General features: G+C 41.2%; 1 protein-coding gene across 5 annotated transcripts in view; it reads left to right on the top strand.

Annotated features, from left to right (window-relative positions):
• pitpnm2 (phosphatidylinositol transfer protein, membrane-associated 2) overlaps positions 1 to 25,484 on the top strand; it is a 63,970-nt gene that overhangs the window by 33,095 nt on the left and 5,391 nt on the right. For 4 of the 5 annotated variants that reach the window (XM_008423355.2, XM_008423356.2, XM_008423354.2 and 1 more), the window contains exons 3-26: positions 7,886 to 8,100; positions 9,211 to 9,332; positions 9,718 to 9,951; positions 10,588 to 10,926; positions 12,054 to 12,149; positions 14,264 to 14,368; positions 14,475 to 14,530; positions 15,358 to 15,448; positions 16,506 to 16,659; positions 16,757 to 16,946; positions 17,038 to 17,157; positions 18,034 to 18,245; positions 18,333 to 18,508; positions 19,835 to 20,005; positions 20,104 to 20,244; positions 20,922 to 21,083; positions 21,167 to 21,424; positions 21,780 to 21,928; positions 23,116 to 23,232; positions 23,481 to 23,597; positions 23,696 to 23,844; positions 24,070 to 24,219; positions 24,307 to 24,490; positions 24,880 to 25,008. In XM_008423355.2, coding sequence (XP_008421577.1) covers positions 7,886 to 8,100; positions 9,211 to 9,332; positions 9,718 to 9,951; positions 10,588 to 10,926; positions 12,054 to 12,149; positions 14,264 to 14,368; positions 14,475 to 14,530; positions 15,358 to 15,448; positions 16,506 to 16,659; positions 16,757 to 16,946; positions 17,038 to 17,157; positions 18,034 to 18,245; positions 18,333 to 18,508; positions 19,835 to 20,005; positions 20,104 to 20,244; positions 20,922 to 21,083; positions 21,167 to 21,424; positions 21,780 to 21,928; positions 23,116 to 23,232; positions 23,481 to 23,597; positions 23,696 to 23,844; positions 24,070 to 24,219; positions 24,307 to 24,490; positions 24,880 to 25,008 — 3,837 coding nt within the window. The remainder of the gene's footprint in view (positions 1 to 7,885; positions 8,101 to 9,210; positions 9,333 to 9,717; positions 9,952 to 10,587; positions 10,927 to 12,053; positions 12,150 to 14,263; positions 14,369 to 14,474; positions 14,531 to 15,357; positions 15,449 to 16,505; positions 16,660 to 16,756; positions 16,947 to 17,037; positions 17,158 to 18,033; positions 18,246 to 18,332; positions 18,509 to 19,834; positions 20,006 to 20,103; positions 20,245 to 20,921; positions 21,084 to 21,166; positions 21,425 to 21,779; positions 21,929 to 23,115; positions 23,233 to 23,480; positions 23,598 to 23,695; positions 23,845 to 24,069; positions 24,220 to 24,306; positions 24,491 to 24,879; positions 25,009 to 25,484) is intronic. The other variant, XM_008423358.2, reaches the window with a different exon arrangement.

The raw sequence follows: 25,484 nt of genomic DNA on the forward strand, positions 1-25,484 counted from the left end.
TCTATATGCAAATTTAAATAATCTGATCATTTAAATTTGATCAGATTAAGTTATTAAGGAGCTAGATCTGTGCAGACACAAAACGAAACAACATGTTTGCTTCTTTTTATCATAACTTTGCTTATGTGGACAAACAAACAAATACATGACTGTACAGAGTTAAACACACACACACACGCACGCACACACACACACACACACAGTTCCTGCTCCTCGGCGTCACAGCTGGAGCGCCTGTCGCCGGGGTAACTGGTGACATCACCTGCAGTGGGGCAGCAGCTGCCATCATTTGGTTTTGTGGCGTGAACGAGACGGAGAGGGAGACGTGGTGGTGCAGTCGCCATGACAACTCTTAGTGTCCGAAGCTCATTGCTAGATAAAGTAACATCAGATTCAAACATCACTCAAATAAAATATGTAATATTATCATAACATAAGAAAATAGCACAGCTTTTCTCACCAGTGTGTTGAGGAACATTTGTATTTTTTAAATGTTTTGTCAGCAAAAGAAAACCTAGAGGAGGTGTTTCCATGTACTTTCTGATATTTATTGCATTTTTGTAATTCAGAACACCTATTAATAATAAGTTAATTACCATTAACTTATTGCCGTATATATTTGGATGCCACCACTCTTGAGAAAACAATGCTTCATTGGCATGAAGCTACTTTGGTTATTAGCCACATATAAACCTCCCACTGCTTTGCATCAACACAAATGGTTTTTATTAATGCTTAAAGGGGCAGTATCGTGTGTTTTCCAGGTACATAGTGCCATTTCATAGCATAATCAAGAAGCTATGTTAACTTCAGTTGCCAGCATAACAAATGCTGTATATATTTAATATAACTTAAAAGAGATTTTACCTTGAAATTGGGCCTCTGTCTCTTTAAGAAACTCCTGCTCTTCCTGAAACTCTGACTTCAGGAAGTCAACACAACATGGCTCTTTTATTAACCCTTTAACAATGTTTTTACTAGAGTCGCACTGAGAAGTAGTTCCTATAATGAGCTCAGCAGATGTGCAGTCCCACCAGGTGTTTGCTAATTGCTGTTGGCTAGTCTGAAGGAGCTGAGAGGGAAAGGCGCGGGGAAGGGCTGCTCTGTGAGGCGGAAGCTCGGAGGCTGCGTAAAGCAGTTTCCAAGAAAAAGGAATAAGTAAACCCACAGACGCATGGTGATCCACCAAAATCTGACTGGACGGGTAGAAATGATGTTGGTGGTGCTAGCATCACACTGTGGAGATGCTATTTGTCAGCAGAGAAGTCAGTCAAGGAAAATGGAAAGAAAACAATTCTGAACTTTTTACCATACACATCAGCTCTCAGTTTAATCACCTTGTAATAGGTTGCAACTATGCTTCATAAAGTTATGCCTCTGCTTCCTTTCCAACATAAAGTTTAAAAAAACCTGCTGAACATAAATAAAATTAGGGAGAAAAAGTCACAGACATGGTGGTAAACTGTCTAGCTCTGTTTTTTCCTTCCTTATCTTGCTTCAGTGATGCATCAAGTTCAAAGTCTTGTGTTTGTAAACTGATTAGAGATGCACCGCTCCACTTTTTTCACTTCCAATACCAATATCTGAGGTTTACCATCAGCCAAATTGATAAATAAAAACAACACTGAATTCACTGAGTGTTTCTTTTCTTAAACAGACATAAATGTACTGAATATAACAATGAATTTGATAACTCTGCACCACTACAGCACACCTAGATACAGCAGCAGCTTCTTGGACAAGCATGTAAGAAAACTTTAATTTGTTCAGTCGGCACAATTAGGAGTAAATCAACCAAAAGTAATAAACTGAAACTGACGAGAACAATGTAAAAAATAAAATGAAATAAAAATTTAAATAAACTACAACAAACCTTCATTAAAATGGTTTAAAACGGGTAATGAGGAAATCTAAATATAACGTAAAATGAACAATAAAACATGACATTGCTCTTAGCACACAACATAGAATTAGACTGAATAGATCTGTACTTACGGATCTGGCACATTGTCACTAATACCCATCTAGAAATGTTTTCAATATCGGGACCGATACTGATATTAATATTGGACCAGTGCATCTCTAAAACCCGGAACCTAAAATCAAAAACAAGTGACATAAATTCAGTTTTATCATTGATATTTATTTAAGATACACTTCTGTTTATCGCCCAGAGTTTTCTGTTCAGAAGAAAACTAGCCAATCAACAAGCCAGGTGTGCCAGCAAGACTTCTAACACGAAGCCATCCTTCCACTCTGTTTGTCCTCAGGATGTTGTTGTTATGGCAACAGCTCGTGTACACTTGTGAAAATTCATCCCTGCAGGGGCACAGCAGGTTGGACCCCCGGGATTTTCTCCAGGATTATGTTTTACTCCAGGTTTACCTCTGGTTTATGTCGAGTTTGTTCTGTCACATAAATTATTCAGGACGGACTCAGCCCGGCCGAAACGAGATCCTCGGGAAAGTCGCGTGTTACAGTTCACCACTCATGGTCAACAGAGACGCTGCCCAAGCTCTGGGAGCCATGAATCAGTTCTCATATCTTTCATATTATATCTATAGCTATTTTAGAAAGTATTTCATTTAAAATTTTCAAAAGTCTTCTAAAATTTTCACACATTACAACCACAAACTTCCACACACCCATTCAATAAATTAGAATATTCTTAAAAGTTGTTTTAGGAACTTCATTATTAAGTGAAAAACGTTATGTAGATTAATTACACACAAATAGATACTTAAAAGACCTTATTTCTGTTAATTATAATAATTTCTAATCATAGTTAATAAAAACATGACATGAAATAAAAATGACAGTTAGCTGAAACCATAAATAAAGCGTGTTATGAAGTCTCTGGAAACAAAGTTGCTCTATGAAAACATATTACTAAAAATGTAGTTTATTTTAATCTATCATGCGAATAATTGATTGATTATTGTGACATTAACTATTAATAAATGGATAGCAAAGATAGATTTTTTTATGTTATTTCAACCAGGTGAAGCTAAAACTTTTCCACTTGAGAACTCCTGGGTGGAGAACGTTTAAGAAGTTTATATATAAATACCTATTTATATATATATATTACAGTTTTACCTTAATTCCTGCTCTAAGCGTGTTGTTCTTTCAGCAAGCTGCCTTTTTCTGAGTCTGTATAGGCCAGTTAACAATTGTTTACTAATTTAATTGAAGATGATCTCAATAATCAATTAATTGTGATTAAGCTGATTAATTGTTTCAGTCCTACTGGAATCTGTTTTAGCCAGTGTGTTTCTCTTCCTGTGGCTGCAGCAGGTAGAGTTGTTTGTGTAAAACTGAAGGTTGTGTCTGTATGATCAGCCGTCTGTGTGATGGTCCAATCGTTTTTTGTTTTTTTATGATAAATGCGCTGCGTCTGAATCTGTTCGGCTCTTTGCTCCGATCATCGGCGCTCACACACCACAGTCTCAGGGGGGATCATTTGAGGCCCTTGGCTCCTCACCTAAATTACATTACCTGCTAGATTACAGCAATTTTCCAGCTGTTGGCCTCCTCTGACCTTCATTACTGCGTCGCTTCCCTAAAGTCTTCTGGAGAGCGAGCTCCATATTCAATCTAAGCTCTCGTTCTTGACCCTGAACGCCCCACTCTGGCTGTTAATAACGATCATGATGATTTGTATTCACCTAGAGTTATTCTCGGTCCTGTTGCGACCAACGTTACTACAGAGGCAATAAAATAACTTCTCAATCATCTGGTGGAAACAAAGTATCTTCTGCCTCCTGATTCAATAGTCTCATATGAATGTTTTGGACTGTTTCACTCATTAAAACTAGAATCCGTCATAATTTCTGGCTCATTTTGTTTCTTTGTCACTACTTTTTATCTTTGTCCTGATCAACTGTTGAACTATTTTAACTTTACTAACTGAGTAAAGTTAAACTTAGTTAGATTTTATAGTAAAATGTCATTATGTCATACAGTCTAACAAGGGTTCCTCATTTTTGGTTCATTTATTTCCTTTCTACTCCATGTTCAATAAAGGCCACTGCAGCCTAAACGAATTGTTACAAATAAACTCAAATCTCATGTGTTTTTAAGGGCTTCCAATATCTGAAGTGATTATGTTAAAAAGGCAAAATAAATTAACTCAAGTTGAAGTGATGTGTAAAAAAATCAATTTGAGTTTATTATACTGTCTTAGTAAAGGATTCATTTATTTTATAGCTTTTCCACACCTTTACAAGGGAGTCAATAAAGATAAAGAACACTCTGGTCTTAGCGCTGTCAATCATCCTTGTGTTGTCCTGCTGCTCTATGTGCTAATGGCGGAGAAACAATTCACCTCTCCAGAAAAACCATTTATCATCTGTGGCCATGCTAATTAGCATTAGCATTCGTGGTAGGCTATGTGGTGGTAAACCATCTGTAGCTTAACACAAGAGTGATTGACAGCGCTAAGACCCTCCTCCTTGCTTTGATTGGTTGTTTCTGTCTGAACTGAGTATTTCTGCAGTTAGCACTGGGAAAAGGAAAAGGAGTTTCATTTATTTCACAGATTATCTGTCTGACAGTCACAATTTAATGATGATTTTAACAAATATGTAAAAAAACAAAAAAAAACCTTTTTTTGTATAAAAGTTACGTACTGTAAAGTTGCCCATGTGAAAGCGCTCAGCAGATTGGTTTAAAGTGATGTCCTGGAAGATATTTGATACTTTACAGTTAAAGCTTTCTTGGTCAGTCGGTAGATTGGAAACATGTAGCTCAGTAACTCAATAAAAGCCTGGACTGCTGAGACTTTTACTAAAATGAACTCCCAGTGATGCACACAAGCAGTCTTGAAATAAAATCTGAACCGTGACAGTGAAAGCAGAAAGTTTGTCTCCTGTAACAGAGCGAGCCATGCACATGCACCAAACCCAGATGGTAACAGTCTGACAGCCTCTTAAGGAGATGAAGCTTGTGCATAAACTGATGGTGTAATCCCAGACTCCCTCTGCAGAGCTGCCAGCCTAATGCAATAGCGAGTCTTACAGGATCTGTGGCTCAAACCATCTGCTGCCTCTCATTGGGAGGAAGCGACACGCCGAGCCAAAAGGAAACCAGTGATTTGGACGTCTCTCTTCTGAACCTATCGGTGATAATTTAATTCTGTTCAGGCGTCGGATTGTTTTGGGGCAGAGCAAATGAAAGGTATTAATGTTCCCTGCTTGATCACATCAATGTATCAAATATGTTACTAAAAGTCAGAGATGAGATTCGGGTTTTGGACGTTTCACCATTACAGTAAGATCAGTTAATACAGACACATCGTTAATTGTGATATTTTTTTCTTTCTGGAATCAAAATTTAAAAGAATTCATTCGTTTGGTTATACTTTTAGTTTCATGCTACCTATCTGCAGTGCATGCTCACCAATCAGACATGGTTTATGAACAATTTTGATTTTGGTTTGGTTTTAATAATCAAAACATTCATTTGGTTAATTTCCTCTCATATCACTGAATGAAGGGTTTTCCTCTGCTGACCAGAGGAACATCCAGGTAGAACATATAGATGTTCTACTTGTATCATGTAAATGTGGATTCAAACCCAGGTCTGTTTAGTCCGCTTTAATCAAACTCTAGTATATTTGTGTAATAAGTGAAAGTGTGAAAGCAAACCGCACCACCTGAAAATGCAACAAATGTTACAACTTTGGTCCCAAGCGGAGCCAAGTCTACTGGACTATGATGTGTTGAAACACCATACATCATCCTGAAGTCTCCTCTGTTTAGCCTGATGAAATACTACACTGACTCTGAGATGCACATTGATTTTGTTCTTCTCTTTTCCTCTTTGGTTGACAGAAATCTTGACTTCATCTCGACCATTCAGAACCCTTGTTTTGTTTTTATTTTTGAAGCCCTTCTGATGTACATTGTCCTGTTACATGTTGCAGTTTAGACAGACAGGATGCCGTTTCACTCTGGAGTACTTTGATTATCAGAGAAATTTAAGGGTAGGTCAACGACTACAGACCCTCAGTGTCAGCCACCCAACCTCTGAACTCCAGAGTCAGATTGAAGTGTTTGTGCTGGTATGCTGTTGTGGTCAAACATCTCAACATTGCCGTTGTTGGATGCAACTTAAATCACACTGCCATAATCTTTTTTGAAGGAAGAGGCCTTCCCATTCCAAACAAGTCGCATTTATTCAGTCTTGTTCTGATCCTGCTGCCTGTAGGATGCTTGGTGGAGCGTTTTTCTATTTCTCTAACCTTTGCATGGTGTGGCCCTGGGGTGAACTTGCTGCTCTCTCCACATCTTTGAAGATTGACAGCCATCTTAAACGGTCTCCAGTTTGATTAATCTTTCTCTCTGCAGACTTTAAATTGCATGATAATGCCCTGATAACCCTTCCCAGACTGATAGGCAACTGCGATTGTTCCTCTGAGATAAACGGGCGACAACTTTTTCGGAGTCAGAGCTGGACTCTGACTGCAGAGATTCAAAGGAAAGCTGTCTTATCTCCTGGTAGCAGCATTTTTTCTGTCTGTGCTTCTTGTCTCTTTACTTGGCTGCTGCATCATCCACCCAGCTACAAGATTTGATGACCAGGTAGGACGAGTCCCGGATGAGGGACAAGGTTGCTTTGCAAGGGCCACAGGGATTTAGCCAGGCATTAAAGAGAAAGACCAGAGAATTGAGAGAACAGCACACGATGATTGATGAGGCTCCGCTTGAGGTTGAGGTTGCTTTTAAATCTCCGGTTTCTCTCATCATGGCGTTTTCCCAAGTCTGATGATTTTGCAACAGAACTTTTCATCCCATTGGGAAAGCTGTCCTCGTCAGTCAATGTGACCACCTCAGTCACTTTGTATTTCAACATAGCAAATAATTTACTGGTAGGAGTGAGAGAGTAAAAGCAAAATAACAAAAATTAATAGAAGAGAATAGAAATAACAATGTACCAATTAACGGCGCCAATTTCCTCCTGAATTTTGGGAGATCGGTGATCAGCCGATACTCGTGTGAAGCTGATATTATTCTTCGAGCTTATCTACCTCAGCAAAGGACTAAAAATCAGATGCTGCTTTCTTTTGCTCTGCTGTGAGAGGCCGCCAGGTCATCTCTGCACTTTTGCTATTAACAATAGTCACCTATCACTAGGTGAATCAGCGACTTTCTTGCTATATTCAGCACATTTAAGACAAAAAAATTGGTACTGGCCAAAATCTGATCTTTTTAAATATCAGTAATCGGCGATATTTGTAGGCGAGTGCATGCCTTTATTGTGGGGAAAAAAATCTGGTGTATAGCACATTAAAACAGAAATTAAGAAAAGTCTAACTTATAGCACAAAAAAAAAAATGCTGCGCAGTTATTAAAAGTAGCATGGGTGTGCCGATAAATTGACTCTTACTACCTTAATTTTGGATGTCTGTCAATCGGCCGATAGTTGCTTGTGAAACCGATCTTATCCTAGCATTGCAATTCCATAATTGCACCGCTTAGGGTGGCAGCACATCGGAGAAGCTCTGTTACTGTCATTGAGATTTTTTCTTTTTTTTTCTCCAGACTTTCATTTTTGTGTTTCTGGTGGAAAATTGCTTTTTTGGGAAACCGTTCCTTCTTGTTTTGGATGCTGTGCAGCTGAACACATTTTTGCTTGAATTAATGAGCTGCATTTAATTTCCCTTTGGGAACAATAAAGTATTTTTGAATCCAATCTACCTCAGCCACTGTTTCCTTTTAAGCTGAAGTGGTGTGAGTACAAGGAACTGTATGAAAACTTCCCAGAAGCTTTCAATAACACTGTGAGCAAGGCAGAAGCTTTAATGTATGCTTCATTTCCTTTCTCGTCTTTGATGAATCTGAACATGTCTCTCCTGTGCCATCATCGTCCTGCCGCCGTGCAGAAGAAGAGCAGAGAGGAGAGCTGTGGTGAGGGCAGCGGAGTGGAGATCCTGGAGAACAAGCCTTACGAGGACGGCCCGGGAGGGTCGGGTCAGTACACTCACAAGGTTTATCACATCGGCAAACACATCCCATCCTGGTTCTGTGCCATCCTCCCTCAGGCCGCCCTTCGTGTGGAGGAGGAGTCCTGGAATGCTTACCCCTATACACGAACCCGGTGAGGAAACACTGCGCAAAGACAGCGTGACGCCGTCACACATACATGCTAGCATCATACATGCTAACACCGCAATGCAACAGCAAATAGCATTCAATTTTTATCAAAAAACCCCCCAAAACAAAACAAAAAAACAAACATTTTGAGCTTATTCTCAGAAATTTTGTAGGAAAAACTTGGAAATTTCAAAACAATTTTTCTTTTTTTACTGTTGGAAATGTTCTCGGTTTCAATAACTGGTTACCATTTTCAATTTTTGAAATGTCCATTTTCTAGAACATTTCTGAGACCTCACCTCAAGTTCTTAACTTGGGGGAGGAGGGAAGACACTAACAAGAAAGAGTCAGGTTTCATATGGCTTAATTGAAACATGACTCCCATCCATAAGTGAAACAAACGGCGCTGACGTCTTCAGCAACTTCCACTTTGATAGATCATATTCCTCTGTATTCAGCTTCCCAGAGTTTCAGGAACTCCTGATCTTCTATGGAAGTTCCTTGAAAAAAAAAAACTTCTTGAGAAATGTGGACGGTGGATGATAACATTAGCACTGGGGACGTCTGTACTGCTGCACCATGTTTAGCATTGAGATGCTATTTTAGGCTTGAATAGCTTCTCTCACAGGCTAACTCCTTTTAGCACAAGTTACAACACAACAAGTCTTTTCCAGAGTCCCACCAGATCGTTCTTGGAAACAAAAATGACCAGAAACATGCAAATACAAAAGCTCCGACTCAGGACTTTTTTTATTCTAAAACAAAAAAAAAGTGATTAATTGCGTAGCGATTTTGAACTCATTAAGTCCATGTAATTAATCGAAATGAACGTTTCAATCGAGTAAACATGAATGTGTGGCGTAGCAAATTACAGTATTTGAAAACTCCCAGATTCATAAAGGCCTACTCATGTCTCACTAAATGCATTTCAGAACCTTTTCCAGAAAACAGTTGAAGAAAGAATAAAGTTTATTTGGTTCAAGCAACAAACTTCAGGACAGTCACTCACAAAAGTAACAAATGGAGAAAGTTTTGTTTTCTGCGTATTTGACAGATTGAGTTTATGTTTGGGATTTGGTTTCCGTCCTAATAGACCGCTCCTCTTGTTTCCCAGATATACTTGTCCATTTGTTGAGAAATTCTCCATAGACATTGAGACGTATTACAAACCAGACACTGGAAATCAAGCAGATGTCTTCAATCTATCCTCCGCTGAAAAGAGACAGAGGACTGTCGGTGAGTTTATTTATCTATCTAAACACCCGTTCTCCAGGCCATTACTCTCGAATTGTTCCTTTGGGATCCTCTGTGTGATTGTCATCCCCTTAATAAACAGGAACCAAATCGGCACGGCGATATTTGCGGTGGAAGCTGCGGCTTGCTGTAACACGGGCACACAGGTTGAGGAGTGTTAGAGCTGGGGTTGAGCCTCTGCATACTAAAATTCACTGGGGAGCAGAAGAAATGTTGAGTCTGCTGCTGACACCTTTCTGCAGGGCCTGATTACATAAGAGACAGAAAATCACACATTTTTCTTCTGGCAGCTCGTTATTGGTTCTGGTTATATCTGCAGCTCGGATCTGCCTCGGTCTAACAATCCATTATGTTTTCCGCAATCCAGACCCTATAGACATCGTGAAGGACTACATCCCTCCCCATGAATACCTGGTGGAAGAAGACCCCAAGCTGTACCAGTCAATCAAAACCAGACGGGGCCCGTTGTCAGAGGACTGGATCGAGGAGATCAACCACAACCCTGGGAAGTCCGTCGTCATGTGCGCCTACAAGCTCTGCAAGGTGGAGTTCAGATACTGGGGCATGCAGTCCAAGATCGAGCGCTTCATACACGACGTAGGTAAGTATTTGGGTTCTGGTGTCAGAGTGTTTATCCTCAACTCATAGATTACATGAGCAGAAAAAGCAAAATGTAAAAAAAAAGTTATTTTAATATTGAAAAAACTTAAAACTCATGGAAGTTGGTGGCAAAAAAGATATATGTATTACAAGTGGGCTTATTATTCAAAGCTTAAACACTTCTAGTAGCCATGAACAACTTTGTAAGTGCTCAAAAAGTAATGCCAACGGTGAGCACCCTCAGGAAAATTATCTTTATGTTCAAGATAAATAGCCTCTGAGCTGAAGATAGTAAGTTCTAGAAAACAACATTTAATTTCCACAAGCTGATCTATAAGTGATCCATATCAGTTCTAGAAAGTAATCTTTAAGCTAAAGAAACAAACTTTTGGGTTCGGGGAAGGTACCATGCAAGTTCTAAAAAGTAACCTCTACGTTTGTAAAAGTAATCTGTATTTTTGAAGAATCTATCTCTAAGTTCTTTGAAAGTGCCAGATAAGTTCTAGAAAGTAAACTTTAGGTTAGATAAACTCCATCCATCTGCCTGTCCGCATTATGTCTCACCTCCAAAACTAGAAGTATTGGCCAAAATAAGAAATTTTCTTTCCAACATATATGTGGCTAATGACTGTTTCAGGTCTCCGCAAAGTGATGGTCCGAGCCCACCGGCAGGCGTGGTGCTGGCAGGATGAATGGTACGGTCTCACCATCGAGGACATCAGGCAGCTGGAGCTGGAAACCCAGCTAGCGTTAGCCAAGAAGATGGCGCAATACAGCCTGAATGAGGAGGGGGGAGCAGAGACCAATGGCTCCTCTGTTAGCCAAGATCAGGAGCAGCCGGGAGAGAACCTGGGGTCAGCTGCAGAAGTCGAGGGAACGCGCGGAAAGCTTGGAGATTCTCTAGAGACGCGAGGAGAGCTCACCAAGCAGTGGTCCACCTCTTCCAGATCGTCCAACAGGTCTTCAAAGAGAGGAAGTTAGTGGAGCTCCTTACTGATTACTCCTTACCGTACTCGGTGCTAGCGTGGCTAACACGATTACACTTTAGTAAAAAGCCTTTTCAGGTGAAATAAAATCTTTAATGTATGTCAGATACGGTACACATTGCATATTGATCTGTTCAGCTAACGTAAGGCTGTAACAGACAGGCTTCAGGATGTAGAAGTTGTATCAGTACTGCCATTATGCTGTACTTGGCTAAAAGGTTTTCATAATGGATGTGTTTATTATTGACTATTTTTTCATTCACTAAACACAAAGAAAGCAAAGCAATAATAATTACACCAGCAGACACTTTGTTCTTATTGATCCTACGACGGTTGAGCTGAAAATGCGGTCGTGCTCAAGCTTTAATCCAAGCAAGGCTTTCCGTTTCAGATTTTGGAAATCTGTGAATTTTAGTTCCACAAACACGATCAGGATACCTGACATCGCCTGTACAGATACCCCACTGACAGTGGAGAACCATTTTTTTTCGAGTCCTGACGCAAAAACTTTGTCGGTCTGGTAGTCCACAATGTACATTAGCATGAGTTTGTGAGCCGGTAACCCACGTGATGGCTGCGCTGTGACGTAAAATGGGCATTAGCCAATGAAAGGCGGGCCCTGTGGTAAGGTCCATTGTCTGCTGGGAGCTGCCAGCAAACTGAGGTTAAACCTTTTCTCCGAACAACAAAATGTGTAAATATAGACGGTAACAAAAGGTTTTCACAAGATTTCTAACAGTTAGTAAACCCACTTGCAACAGCACAGGCGAGTTATGTGTGAATTCATACCTGAGAAATAATTCAATAAACCAGCCAATGACACATTGTTTCTTCGTGCACTAAGGAGGAAGTTTCAGTGCTTTTTGCTATGGCTCTCTAGCGCTACACGCCCTCTGCTGGTTGCATATGATTACTACACCTCCCAAATCAAATCAGGACATTAACGTATAGTTAACCAAAACTGAAGTCTGTAATGCATGCAAAATGCAGATTAGAGCAGAAAGAATAAATGTACCTCTGACTTATAATGAACAGATTTCATTCCAGAACAATTACATAACTTTTATTGGCATTTGATTAGAAACAACCAAATGAAATATTTTGTTTATGTTTGCAGCGAGTCCGTCTCACCACAGCATTTCAGAGTGGAGGATGCAGAGCATTGCCCGGGACTCTGACGACAGCACTGACGACGAGTTCTTTGATGCCCACGGTAACGATTATTGATTATTGTCGCACTGAAATCCAAATCAGCACGTTATGAGCAGCAGCTCAGGACCCAAAAGATTGATCCAGTTTGTCAAACATGCTCCACTGGAATCGGGACCAAGGTTTTGGTTTCAGACGTTTTTAAAGTGTTTGATGATTCCTAATCTTGTTATTTCCTGACAGAAAAGAGACATGCTGTCATAAATTAAAATTAATTGGAAACATCCTCAATTGAAAGCAAAACCGAAAAATAAATAAATAAATAGAGCAAATTTGTGTGACATTCAGCTACTCATTATCAATTATAGCAATTAGAACTGAAGTGGAGGTTCCCAGCTTTGTGCGTCGGTGGTGTAAATCGCTCCACATGAGAGGCTTTTTAATGCTTGGCTTTCAGATTATGAAAAATTATGTTTTTACCCTTCACAGAAGTTACTCCTCAGTTTCCACAAATTAGGTCCTAGTTCTCGGCAGCACCTCAAGCAGGCTGCAGCCCTCAGGAGCTTCTTCCTGCTTTTTTTTTTTTTTTAAAGCTCCACCTTATTTTCAGTTTGCCCAAAGCATACAGAACAGCGCTCAATGCTCAATATTAATAAAGTGCTGCAGAAAACTTTGGGCACGTAAAGGATAAAAAATATCCTCATTGCCAAAGAATGTGACTAAAATAAGTATTCTTGTTTTCAGACTGAACATGTTCAAGGCCATGTTCTTAAGGCCATTTAAAGTAAAACAAAGCAGCGTCTGTGCACATTTTCCAAGGACGGACAGTTTGATTGTTCTGCAGGTAAAGCAGATGGTGCTCAGATGGGGGATGGATTGTAAAATAGACCTTAACAAAACAAACTGAGATGCAATGGAAAGCAAATGTATTTCAGTTAGATTTTATGTGATAAATGTAACTTTACAACACAGAGAAAGAAAAATTATAGACATTTTGGAACACTATATGAAAAGAAATGTAAAAAAAAAAAAAAAAGTGCCACCAAAAACCACAACTTGCTGAAGTTCGACTGTAATTCTTCAGAAGAAAAAGTCTTTTTTCTTCTGAAGATATTTTTGTCTGTTTTGTCCCAGTAAAATATTTTTAACTCAGATTTGACAGAGTCTCTGAGCTCAGCCAGCGCTCTTAGCATCCTTAAAACGCCTTAAGTTTGTGCATTTAAAATTAAGGCCTTAAAATGTCTTCAATTTCTTTTAAAAATTGTAATCTTGCCCTAAATACTTAAAATGCTAGCTGTTGTTTGTGTTTATCATGAGAAAGTGTAAATTTATTGTCAGGTAGCTGGACGATGCTCATCTTCACCACTGGCTCACTTTTGCTCCCGACCCATTTGAGGTCCGGTGGATTCTGTGCAGAAAAGCTTGGCACAACTAAATCATGCCTGTGACGATAATACATTTTGCTGTACAATAAGTTGTTCTAGAAGTTATTGCGATAAACGATAATATAGTTGTTTTGAGACCATTCTCAAGTATGTTAACAGTACCATTATAGTACTATTACAAGAGCACATCCTCAAAGACCAAAAAGCATTAAATTCTAATGAACATTTAACCCTGGAACCAGAAGCCATCTTAAATATCCAAAACTAAATAAACGAAACAACAAACAAATGTAATTATGAAGTTTCTGTAAACAAAACTGTCCTTCAAAAAAACAACTAGATGAGACCAAAGCATCAGACTGGAGACTTTTATCCTCCTGTTTTTGGTAGAAAGAGAAAATCAATAAATCATGCCAATCAGAATCATTGAGTTTGTTTTAATTTATCATGTGATTAATTGATTTATTGATTATCGTGACAGTCTTAGCACTAATGAGGTATAGAATATGCATTTTTATTTTGTAAATTTCTCTTGTAATTCACATCTTAAATTGAATTTAAAAGCTTATTTAAAGGCATTAAATCTGAAACCCGCAGAAACCCTGACGACAGTTTCCTTGACTTGACATGAACATGCTCTGATCTAAATCAGCCGATTCTTCCGACAGCGTGTGCTGAGTCACCGAAACTGAATTTGAAGATTTCAAAGAGCCATAAACCACAGTCTGTGTAGAAAATATTGCTTTCAAGAAGAGGATGGTGCTACATGTGAGTTCTTGTGGTCGTTTTGCAGAGGACCTGTCGGATAACGAGGACATGTTCTCCAAGGAAATCACCAAGTGGAGCTCTAATGATCTCATGGACAAGATCGAGACAACAGAAGTGGATGAAGCACAAGGTAGACGACCATTCATGATATTCAGTCCAGAGAAAACTATAATTGTAGATAAAATAATTCACTTTTAAAAAAAATATATCTGAGTTGTTGATTTCTATTCAAACAGAAGCGTATCAGGAGTCGAGTGAGGAGTACAGCGTCACTGAGGACACCCAGATGGAGGTACTGACTTCACTCTTACTCTCACTTTAACTACATGGATAAAAAAAAATCTAATTCTAATAGGCAGTGACTCATCTGCTAAATAACCTTTGACCCACCATGCTGGTGTAGGTAGAAGGACTGTCCGTCCCCTGCAGTCTCCAGCCAACATGTCTATTAAAAATGCTTTTTTTGTTGGTCAGATGTAATATTCTAATCTTAAATGCAGCGTTTTCATTTCAAATCATCATGATCAACAAAGCTTTAAATATCAGTCTGTTATTAATCTATAATGCTAAGTAAACTAACTTACATAATATTCTAATTTATTGAAAATTCATTGTATCCTTTTTTTCATTACTCTAAAATGTATTTCCTGCCGTTTTCTCATCAGACTGATTCATTCATGAGATGATCTCAGGGGTTTTGCTTCCAAATCTTTTCCCACCATCTTTCCTCCGATCCTCTCTCCACAAATATTTCATTGTGTTCACCTTCTTTATCTTTTGTTTTTAATCAAATCCGTTCCCTTTCAGTTCCTTTTATTTTGATTTTTAACCGTTTAACCCAGATTTGCAAATGTTTCTGTGCATACCTGAAGTTTCCTTTCCTTAACTCAGATTCCTCATTAAATTGGTTATTCTTACAACAATGCAGTAAAAATTCTGAATCTTTAGCTTGACATAAATAAAAAAACAAACTTTGTGCTTCATATTTTACTATGAAGCATAAAAACGGGAAACATTAGTGATTTATGGCTTCTTTTTTTTTTTTAAACGTTTGCTCCGTCTTTCCTATTAACCAGCCCTTGTTTTTTCCTTCTGTGTCTCCCTTCTTGTTGTCTGCAGGACTGTCCGTCCCAGCAGTGTCCCCAGCCGTCCAAAATCCACGTCCTCATTCTGGTCCTGCATGGTGGTAACATACTGGACACCGGCTCTGGTACAACAGCGTGTTCATCTTTGGAACATTTTTCAGAAAACAAAAACCTCTTATTACTCTTATTTCTGTTCATGGTCACCTGAACGCATTCTTCATCTCAAGTTTAAGATGAGCAAAGAAAAGTATCAAAAGAGCTCAATGAAGATGTAATAAAAGGAATATATATTTGATTCAGATTTGTGAACACATTAAATTAGTGAACTTGTTCTCTAAGCCTAGATAAGGTGTTTTAAGATCAATCTGACAAAAATCAAAGACAATAAAGGTAAGACTAGTTGATTGGAAAAAAGGTTTTTATTTGTTGAAGAAGAAATGGCTTTTTTCTTTTTTTTCTGTCAATTAAATTACAATTATGCAAATTAAAGGGGCAGTATTATGTATTTTATAGACACATGGAGCCATTTTATAGCACTAGCAAGTAACTGTTACCTTCAGTTATATACAGTCTATATATTTGAAATATGACACAAAAGAAATTTGACTTTGTAATTTAACACCTTAAAATTGGGCCTCTGTCTCTTTAAGAAACTCCTGCTCTTTCTGAAATCCCGCCTTCAGGAAGTCATCACAGCATGGCTCTTCTATTAACCCTTTCATGACATTTTTATGAGCGTTTCACTGAGAAGTAGCTCCTATACTGAGCTCAGCAGATGCTCAGTTCCACCAGGTGTTTGCTGATTGTTGCTGGCTAGTCTGAAGGAGCTGAGTGGGAGTGTGTGGGGGGAGGAATGCTCTGTGAGGCGGAAACCTAGAAACTGCATATCAGACGAGGAGCTGTGCCTCTAAGGCGGGGCTAGGTCCACCCAGGCATTTTTCACAGCTGAATGGTTGCCATGGAGATTAATAGATTTCTCAAACATGCATGAAAGAATCAAAGCAACACTCCAGGTGTGTTTTTGGTGAGGAAATAACATTATAACACGATTTAAAGCTCACAAAAGTTGACATTACGTAATACTGCCCCTTTAAGAATACAGAGATGAGATTTACTAAAATACTTTTGAAAGGTTGATGAAAGTTATGCCTTTGGTTTTTTGTTTTGTTTGTTGGACTGCAGGTGATCAGAACAGCAAGCAGGGAGACGTGAACACTCTCAGTGGGGCTTTTGAGACCGTGATGAGGGTCCACTACCCTGCGGCGCTCGGACGCCTCACCGTCCGGATGGTCCCCTGTCCTGCTGTTTGCGTCGATGCCTTCTCACTCGTCTCCAAGTGAGTGACAAACATTTCAGTAACACGTTGTCAAACAAACTCAGCCCGCTAAGCTAAGCTAAGCTAAACTAACACGCTCCGCCTCAACGACCTGCAGTCTGAGTCCGTACAGCTACGATGAGAGCTGTCTGTCCAGCAGTCAGGACCACATCCCGCTCGCTGCTCTGCCTCTCCTGGCTACATCTGCGCCGCAGTACCAGGACGCCGTGGCAACGGTCATCCTAAGAGCCAATCAGGTTTACAGTGACTTCATCAAGTCTCCAGAAGGAGCTGCTTTCAGTGGCCAGGTTGGTCAGAGTGTGACAGTGGAGAAAGGAATATGTCCGGACAAAGCGGATTTGTGAATTTCTGACGGTCGGCTTCGCCTTCATCTTGCAGGTGTGTGTCATTGGGGACTGTGTGGGAGGGATCCTGGGCTTTGACGCGCTCTGCAGCAGCTCTGTGACGGTCTCAGAAAGCCAGAACAGCAGCAGGCGGGGCAGCACCATCAGTGTCCAGGTACACGTCTGATCTCTGACCATAACTCATCTGACTGGCTGCTCTGAGTTGGAATAGTCAGTTAAAGTAGTGCGTTTGGTTAAAAAGTGTATGATATCAGTTCTTAAGAAACTAATCTAAAACTTTCAGCCAGCTAGCTGAAGCTAGAGCTGTCACAAAGAAAACATTTCTCACTGAAACTTAGAATGTCTGAATGAATCTGAATGTAAAAATGCTGCTTTCATGAGGCAGAATTATGTCAATCTGACTGTTTTAAGCTTTGCATCATATTATAAAGTTGTTCCCCACAAAACACAGACCTGGAGTGTTGCCTGAATTTTTTCATGCATTAAAGTCCTTTAATCTCCCACGGCAACCATTCAAGCTGTGTAAAACGCCTGGGTGAACCCAGCTCCACCTTTGTGGCACATCTCCTCCCCAGAAGGAGTTTCCAAGCTTCCAAGCACAGGGCAGCCCTCTGTAAGGCTCCTTCAGACTAGCCAGCAGCAATTAGCAGACACTCGGTGGAACTGAGCATCTGCTGAGCTCATTATAGGAGCTACTTCTCAGTACAACTCTGGTAAAAACATTGATAAAGGGTTAATAGAGGATGATTTGATGAAGGTGGAGCTTCAGGAAGAGCAGGAGGTTTTAAAGAGACAGAGGCCCAAAGTCAAGTCGTTAAATTATTGTCGGGTTTCTTTTAAGTCTTATTTGATATTTGCCACATTTTTATAAGAACTAAAGGTAACATATTTACTTGATTGTGGTATAAAATGGCTCTATGTGGCTAGATAATACATAATACTTTGGTTGCAGCCTTTCTGCTTTAAAAAGCTGACAGAACATCAAATGAATGGAATATGTAAAACCATGTTCTCCATCTTTGGTTCCCAGGACACAGAACTTCTCTCTCCTGGTATCATCATAAACAGCATCTCCCCGTCGTCGCCGTCCCTCGAAGGCAGCCGCCACCTGAGCCGCAGCAACATTGACATCCCGCGCAGCTCGGGGCCCGACGACCCCAAGAAGCAGCTGCCGCGCAAGCGCAGCGACTCCTCCACCTACGAGCTGGACACCATCAAGCACCACCAGGCCTTCCTCTCCAGGTGAGCTACGGAGGGAGACAGGCTCCCGAACGTCACCGTGAACGGATCCGGCTCACGTGTGCTTTTCGCCGTTTCCCTCCTGAGCAGTCTGCACTCCAGCGTTCTCCACGGGGAGCCCGGGTCACGGCGCTCCAGCAACAGCACCATGCTGGACGGCGGCTCCCTGGGGAAGTTCGACTTCGAGGTGACCGACTTCTTCCTGTTCGGCTCTCCTCTGGGGCTGGTGCTGGCGCTGAGGAAGACCGTGGTCCCCTCCTTAGACGGTGAGGAAGGCTCCTTGGTTTCTGGGGTTTGGCGCTCTCTGACACGGGGAGAAGGACTCAGTGTCGCTTCGCCGCATCTCCGGAGCAGCTGGGTGTCAGAGGTCAGAGGTCATGTCTCTGTTCTCAGAGGCCGAGGGGCCATGAAGTACGTGATGGATGAGCTGACGTCGGTCTGACTGCTGGGTCCTGTTGGGGGTTTGATGGGAATCAGGCTCTCACGCAGCTGACTGAACAGATTTCCAGTTAGCAGAACATTTATAAGTTTCCTTTATTTCTACTGAGAAAGTTTAAGAAAGAAAAGAAGAACATTAGTTACTAATTAAATAAAATGATTTGAAATGTTAAAAGAAATCAATGCAGGAGGTTTAAATCTCCAGCCATTTGAGAAATTGGAGTAAGTTTAATAAAATACGATATTTCAAACAACAAAAAAAGATAATATATGTATGGTAACAACAGAGGCATTTAGAATAAAATATAATAGAAATGAAATGGGCTTTATTGTCCCGAATTGGGGAAATTAATAATTAACAGCAGGAAATGGAGACACATAGATTCACACAGAGATAAAACAGTATTAAAATCTACTTTTTAGTGTCTTTAGAGGACAGTAAAAAAATAAAAAAAATTTGTTCTGTACAGTAATTATAAAATTACAACATACTCTGCAGTTATCAGAAATACTTCAAAGAAATGTTCAACTATAGCATCATCTTTTACACATGCAAAGAATGAGTATTAAAAACAACAAGCTAGATACAGTATGTAAAAACTGATGTTGGTCCTAATTTGATGTAGTAATATATAATTTGTTTTATTTATTTTTTTATTCAGAAAATAGTACAAAACAAACATTACAAATGAACAGAGGTATAAAATAATGAATAACCAATCAGATAAGAGAACAAATGACAACAATAACATAAAGTTAAAATGAATAAAAAAGGAGGCACACATCAAAAAACAAAACAGATCATAACCAAGTGGTGTCACAACAAAACATAGATTTATTTAATGTGAGTTAGGATGCTTTGTTTTTCTTTTAATCTTGGCAGTTTTTTTTCCCTGACATATATTATTATTTCCTTTTTCTCTAATATCCCTGGTTTTGATTCATCTTGTTTTGAGTAGAAGTGGGAAAGAGAGAGAGAAAACAACATTATTTCTATTTTATTTGTCTCTACTGTGCCTTTTTCCACACTCCTCTGTAAACTTAAGACATGAAACTGACAGCCCTTTCATTCATAAAGCTCAAACAGGTGTAAATATATTGCTTAAATAGGTTAAAGAGTGAATAAAGATGTTCTGTGTTCTGGCCGGCTGCAGTGTCCGCCCTGCGTCCAGCCTGTCAGCAGGTCTACAACCTGTTCCACCCAGCCGACCCGTCCGCCTCCCGCCTGGAGCCGCTCCTGGACAAGAGGTTCCACCTGCTGCCCCCCTTCAGCATCCCTCGCTACCAGCGCTTCCCCCTGGGGGACGGACACTCGGCTCTGTTAGGTTGGACTGCAGACACACGCGTCCTGCCACCGATCTCTGCCGTTCCCTTTAAACACCAGGACATGTCGCCTGTTCCTTTTTTGTCTCCGGGTCTTTAGTGGACACCGTTCAGAGCAACCCGCAGCTGCTGATGGAGCCCGGCGGAGGGCCGTCCCAGCGTTGCCATGACAGCCCCGCCAGCGAGACGTCCATCCTGGTTCCGGTCCTGAACTCTCAGACCTCTCTGGTCCATGGTGACGGTACGTTTCCAGTCCGGCTGATCTTTGTTCTCTTTCAGCTGGTTTTAGTTTAGAAATTTTGAAGCGAGCGTCTGCTGGAAGGTTAACCTGGAGTTCCTGTTGTCTTCATTTAGAATTAAAAGCCTGATTAGCTTGAAGCTAACAGCTAGCCTGAGAGAGCAGAGGGAGTTTCTACTGTCCTAAAACTTGTCCAATATCAAAAATATCTCAGCGGTTTTACTTTTACTTTTTCCTTTTTTTAAACCATCAACATGTGGAATAATTTTTTTTTTAACCATTTACCATTTAGTCATTTTCTTTCTTGTTTTTGCTTCCCTCTTCTTCCTGTCCTGCTGCTCCCTCTTGTGGTTGTTGTGTTGCCTTTGGTTTTGGGTTCAGTTTTCAAAGCACATAAAAAAGTAGCAGCTTATAGTCGGAAAATTACTAATTCTAAACGTTTATTCTAAAACGAAGATGCAAAGACAGTTATCCACTGCGGGTGAAGCTTACAGATCTTTTAACAGAACCCAGGGTCAAAAATCTTCAATAATCCTTTAAAACAAACATTGTGCAGATTGTTTTTGCTTCTTCACATAATCCTCTTCGCCGCCTCCCTCAGTGGAGGTTGACATTGGCGATCACTCAGATCGTCATTATTGTTTGCAATAAACTCCTGATTCTCTCCTCTGTCTCAACAGCTGACTCTCTGCAGTCTCATCTCCATGCCGATGGTCTGTGTCTGACCTCCACATCGCCGGGAGTCCCCCACCTCCGCTGCAGCCGCAGGGCCAGTGAGGCCAGCCTGGCCAGCCAGGTGTCGGGCCTGGCCGACTCCTACACAGCCACCAACATCGCCACCAGTAAGTCCGTGGGACCGACCGCGGCGTTGGCCTGGGATGTGTTCACGCGCTGACCCTGTTGTTCATTCGTCCCCCACCTCCAGCAAACAAAATCCACTGTAAGAGGCCCAGCCTGCTGTCGCAGCTGCCGCTGCCGCACAGTAGATTCACCTCTCGAAGCGCGACTATTCGCTTGCACAGCAAAATCCGTCAGGTGTTCCCGAGAGCTAACGGTGTGGAGTCTGAGCCGAGCTCAGACCCTAGCTCTGACATGACCTCTGACCTCACCGATGTCACATCTGACATCACAGACCTCAGCTCGGTGCCCCCGTCGCCCCGGCTGCTGAAGAACATAGAGCAAGGTACCCTGGCAGTGAGTGAGGGGCGGTGGGACTGTAGGACCTCTCCTCGTTCCCTGAGCTCTGCCCGTCTCCCGCTCTGTCTTCCTCTGTAGGCCCGTCTCTAGAAATAACAATAAAAAACCAAACCCTGACCTTTGTAGGCATCCAGGAAGTCTTTCTTACCAGAAAGAAATAAAATGACTCGCATGACGTTTCCTTTGACACCTTCCTGCCAGTTTGCCTTTCGAGCCCTCCGAGTGCGACACCGGTCACTTCCTGTTTTCATCCATAGAGCCTCTCAGTCGAAGTGGTTTAGACGTAGAGTTCTTCTGAAGCCAACAGTAAGTCCTGATTGTGTCTCTCTGCTCCTGACTAGTTGCGTCGCGGTGGTGGGGCAGTAAGCGCATGGACTACGCTCTGTACTGTCCCGACGCTCTGACGGCGTTCCCCACCGTGGCTCTGCCGCATCTCTTCCACGCCTCCTACTGGGAGTCCACAGATGTCGTCTCATTCCTTCTCAGACAGGTTTGTGTGCTTCACTCAACCCAGAGCAGGAATTAGAACAAACTTGGAATCCAGAGGAACTCCTGTTAGAAAAACTACTGATTACCTTAGACCAACATTTAGCATTAAGTTTTTCATATCAGAGAAACTCATGCTAGGTGACAAATCTAGAACAAACTTAGAAAGTACCGTTTACTTTATAGAATCAAACATGGAGAACCAACAATCTGATCAGGTCAGGAATCCAGAGAAACCCCAATTAGTTTATTAATTACCAACTACTTATTCTAAGTCTTATTAAACATGGGGAACCAATATGTAGTTCTACACTTTTACCTTTTTTCTGTTGTTTTGTTTGTGTTTCCTTCTAAATCATTAAAGCACTTTGATCTGCCTTGTTGCTGAAAATGTGCTCCATAAATAAAATGACCTCATCTGTTGCTATGGAGAATCCAAGCAGCATGTTAGATCCCTGGGATTCCTCCAGTCTGTTTCCTCAGCTCTTGTTGGGATAGTTCTGGGTGTTTGAAGTAGTTTGGTTGTTCTGTAAGGTCACTATTAGTAACAGTAGAACTGAGGTGTCAAACCCATTTTAGTTTTGGGCCAAATCAAGATCATGAAGGCTCTTAAAGGGCCGGTTGTGCCAGAATGTATTGATAAAACTTGTTAAATAATTTTATTGAAGATCTTTTCAGTCCCTCCAGGATTTTGTGATGCTTTTTGTTATTTTTCTTCTCTTTTTTTTTGCAATATAAACAAACTTTTGTCTTTGTTACTAATTTGGAAATATTTGCGAAATGTATTTATGATGGTAAATGGGACTTTTTATTACTCTGTATGGCTCATGGACCGTCAATTGATGCCTTAATTGACATCAATTAAGGCTGTTTAGTACAAGTAAGAAAGTTTTTGACGATTTTTGAGAAAAATCTGCAATAAAATCCTAATTATGTTTTAGTGCAAGAAGGTGCAGGGATTTGTTGATTTTGTGTGAATTTCCATAATAATTCTCAAGAAACTGGAGGGACTGATTGATATAAATTGGCAGTAAACAGATAAACTCTACATTGGTTTGATAACATAATATTAGTCTAAGGTGAAAACCACAATATTGTAGCATCCTGCAGTACGTGAGAGAATGAAAAGAGGACATTTCCAAATTACTCCTGAACATTTTCTTTACATTAGTTCTGTTTTGGCCTCTGTAGGTAATGAGACATGAGAACTCGAGTATTTTGGAGCTGGACGGTAAAGAGGTGTCTGAGTTCACGCCCTCCAAACCTCGGGAGAAATGGGTTCGCAAGAGGACGCACGTAAAAATACGAGTGAGTGTGTTTCAATTTGTTTCCTCAAGGCATTGCTTGTGAAAGAAAAACATAGCTGCAGACTCAGGTTTGAGCTCTTTGAAGGAGTTTTTTCATTTTTATAAAATGTTTTTTTTTTAAATACATCCCCTCAAATAAACAAACATTTGTCCTTCCATGTTTTGTGCTTGTGACGGTCAGAGGAGCTTGTTTCACGCCGAGCACGGCCGTCTACTGAAACCGATTCTCTGTTTTCGTCGCTTCCGCAGAACGTGACGGCTAACCACCGCGTGAACGACGCCGTCTTCACGGAGGACGGGGCGCAGACAGTGACGGGACGCTTCATGTACGGACCTCTGGACATGGTCACTCTCACCGGGGAAAAGGTGAACGTTGAACGGAGGAGGCGAGGAATCGTCGTGAAGCCGGGTTAACCACGGCGCCGGTGAAACACTGAAGCTTTCTCACCTTTTTCCTTCGGCAGATCGACATCCACATCATGACCCAGCCTCCGTCCGGGGAGTGGGTCTACTTCGACACGGAGCTGACCAACAGCAGCGGACGCGTCTCCTACGTCATCCCAGCTAAGAAGCGACTGGGCATCGGGGTGTACCCTGTCAAAATGGTGGTCAGGTGTGTGAACTCACAACTCAAGTTAATCTATTTATTTATTTAATTAGGTTAAATCAGGTTATAATATATATATATATATATATATATATATATGCCTCTCGCCCGGAACGTTAGCTGGAGATAGGCACCAGCAACTGTGGCAATAAAATGTGTTTTCACGTTTCCCAGCTGGATCTTCTGACTCCTGCTGGTTTCTGCTTCTCTTCCCTGCTGTGTCTCTACCAGAGGCGATCACACGTTTGCAGACAGTTATCTCACCGTCGTACCCAAAGGGACAGAATTCGTCGTTTTCAGCATCGACGGCTCGTTTGCTGCCAGCGTGTCTATCATGGGAAGCGACCCCAAGGTTCGGGCCGGAGCCGTGGACGTGGTGAGGTACGGATGAACGGTGCAACAACCGGCAGGCTGTCGGACCGTCCGGATCCGCTCACCGCTTCTGCTACTGCTACTGCTTCCGTCCAGGTACTGGCAGGACCTGGGCTACCTGATCGTGTACGTGACGGGCCGGCCTGACATGCAGAAGCAGCGTGTGGTGGCCTGGCTCTCCCAGCACAACTTCCCTCACGGCGTGGTGTCCTTCTGCGACGGCCTCGTTCACGACCCGCTCAGGCACAAGGCCAACTTCCTCAAGTGTCTCATCAGTGAGGTGAGAGAGGCAGAAACCCACAGAGCGGGGTTTCCTGTCGTTCCCTCCACACTTTGTTCCCCCACCATGTCGCTCTCATTCCCTACCGATGCACACTTTCCCACCAAACCCAGCAGATCCAAACAGTTTTCACCTTTTTTTTTTTTAAATCATGTCAAAGTCGTCCAAGCTTCAGAAATAAATGATCAACAGCTAATTTAGCAATCGATTAATCGTCAACTGGAGTATACAGATCCATCAAACAGAGCGGATGCTACTTGCTTGGCAGTTTTAGCAACAAATCTGTCTTAGTTTGCGCTTTGTTACTAAACACATGTATAAGTTATGCTCTGCGTCCTGTAAATGGACGAATATCTTTTCTTAAAACTTTCTCTCACTTGTCGGCTCAGGCCCACATGAGGATCTTTGCTGCCTACGGCTCCACCAAGGACATCTCCGTGTACTCGTCCATCGGCCTGCCCCCGTCTCAGATCTACATCGTGGGAAGACCAACGAAGAAGATGCAGCACCAGTGCCAGGTATGGAACAAACCCGACTTACTGACGCACTGCAGGAGCAACCGGCAGAAAACTTTAAATTAGTCTTAAAGTAACGGTGCATTATGCAATAGTAATAAAACGAGGGGTCAAAATGTAATAAAACATCAATAAAGCAGCATTATTTATGTTTAGCAGTGCTTCCTGCTACTTTCTGCGTAATTACATGTTCTACTGGTCATTAGAAAATGTGGAAGTAACTCTTTATTTCAGAAATGATAATGTAATAATGTATGTGACGAAGGACCACAAACTGTTTGTGTTTTGTTGTAGATCCAATATGCATTTAAATGGAAACTTTGATCAATAATTGTTGAACTTTTTCATGCTCTCTGTCAGAACCGTCAGAACTTCCAGGGTTTCATTACGTTCTCCACACAGTATTACAAAATCCAGTTTTAATGGTGTTTTATTACATTTTAAAGCCTGATCTCATTACATTATTACATATCATGGCA

The sequence above is a fragment of the Poecilia reticulata genome, linkage group LG12 (genome assembly GCF_000633615.1).
Source record: "Poecilia reticulata strain Guanapo linkage group LG12, Guppy_female_1.0+MT, whole genome shotgun sequence".
Lineage (NCBI taxonomy): Eukaryota > Metazoa > Chordata > Actinopteri > Cyprinodontiformes > Poeciliidae > Poecilia > Poecilia reticulata.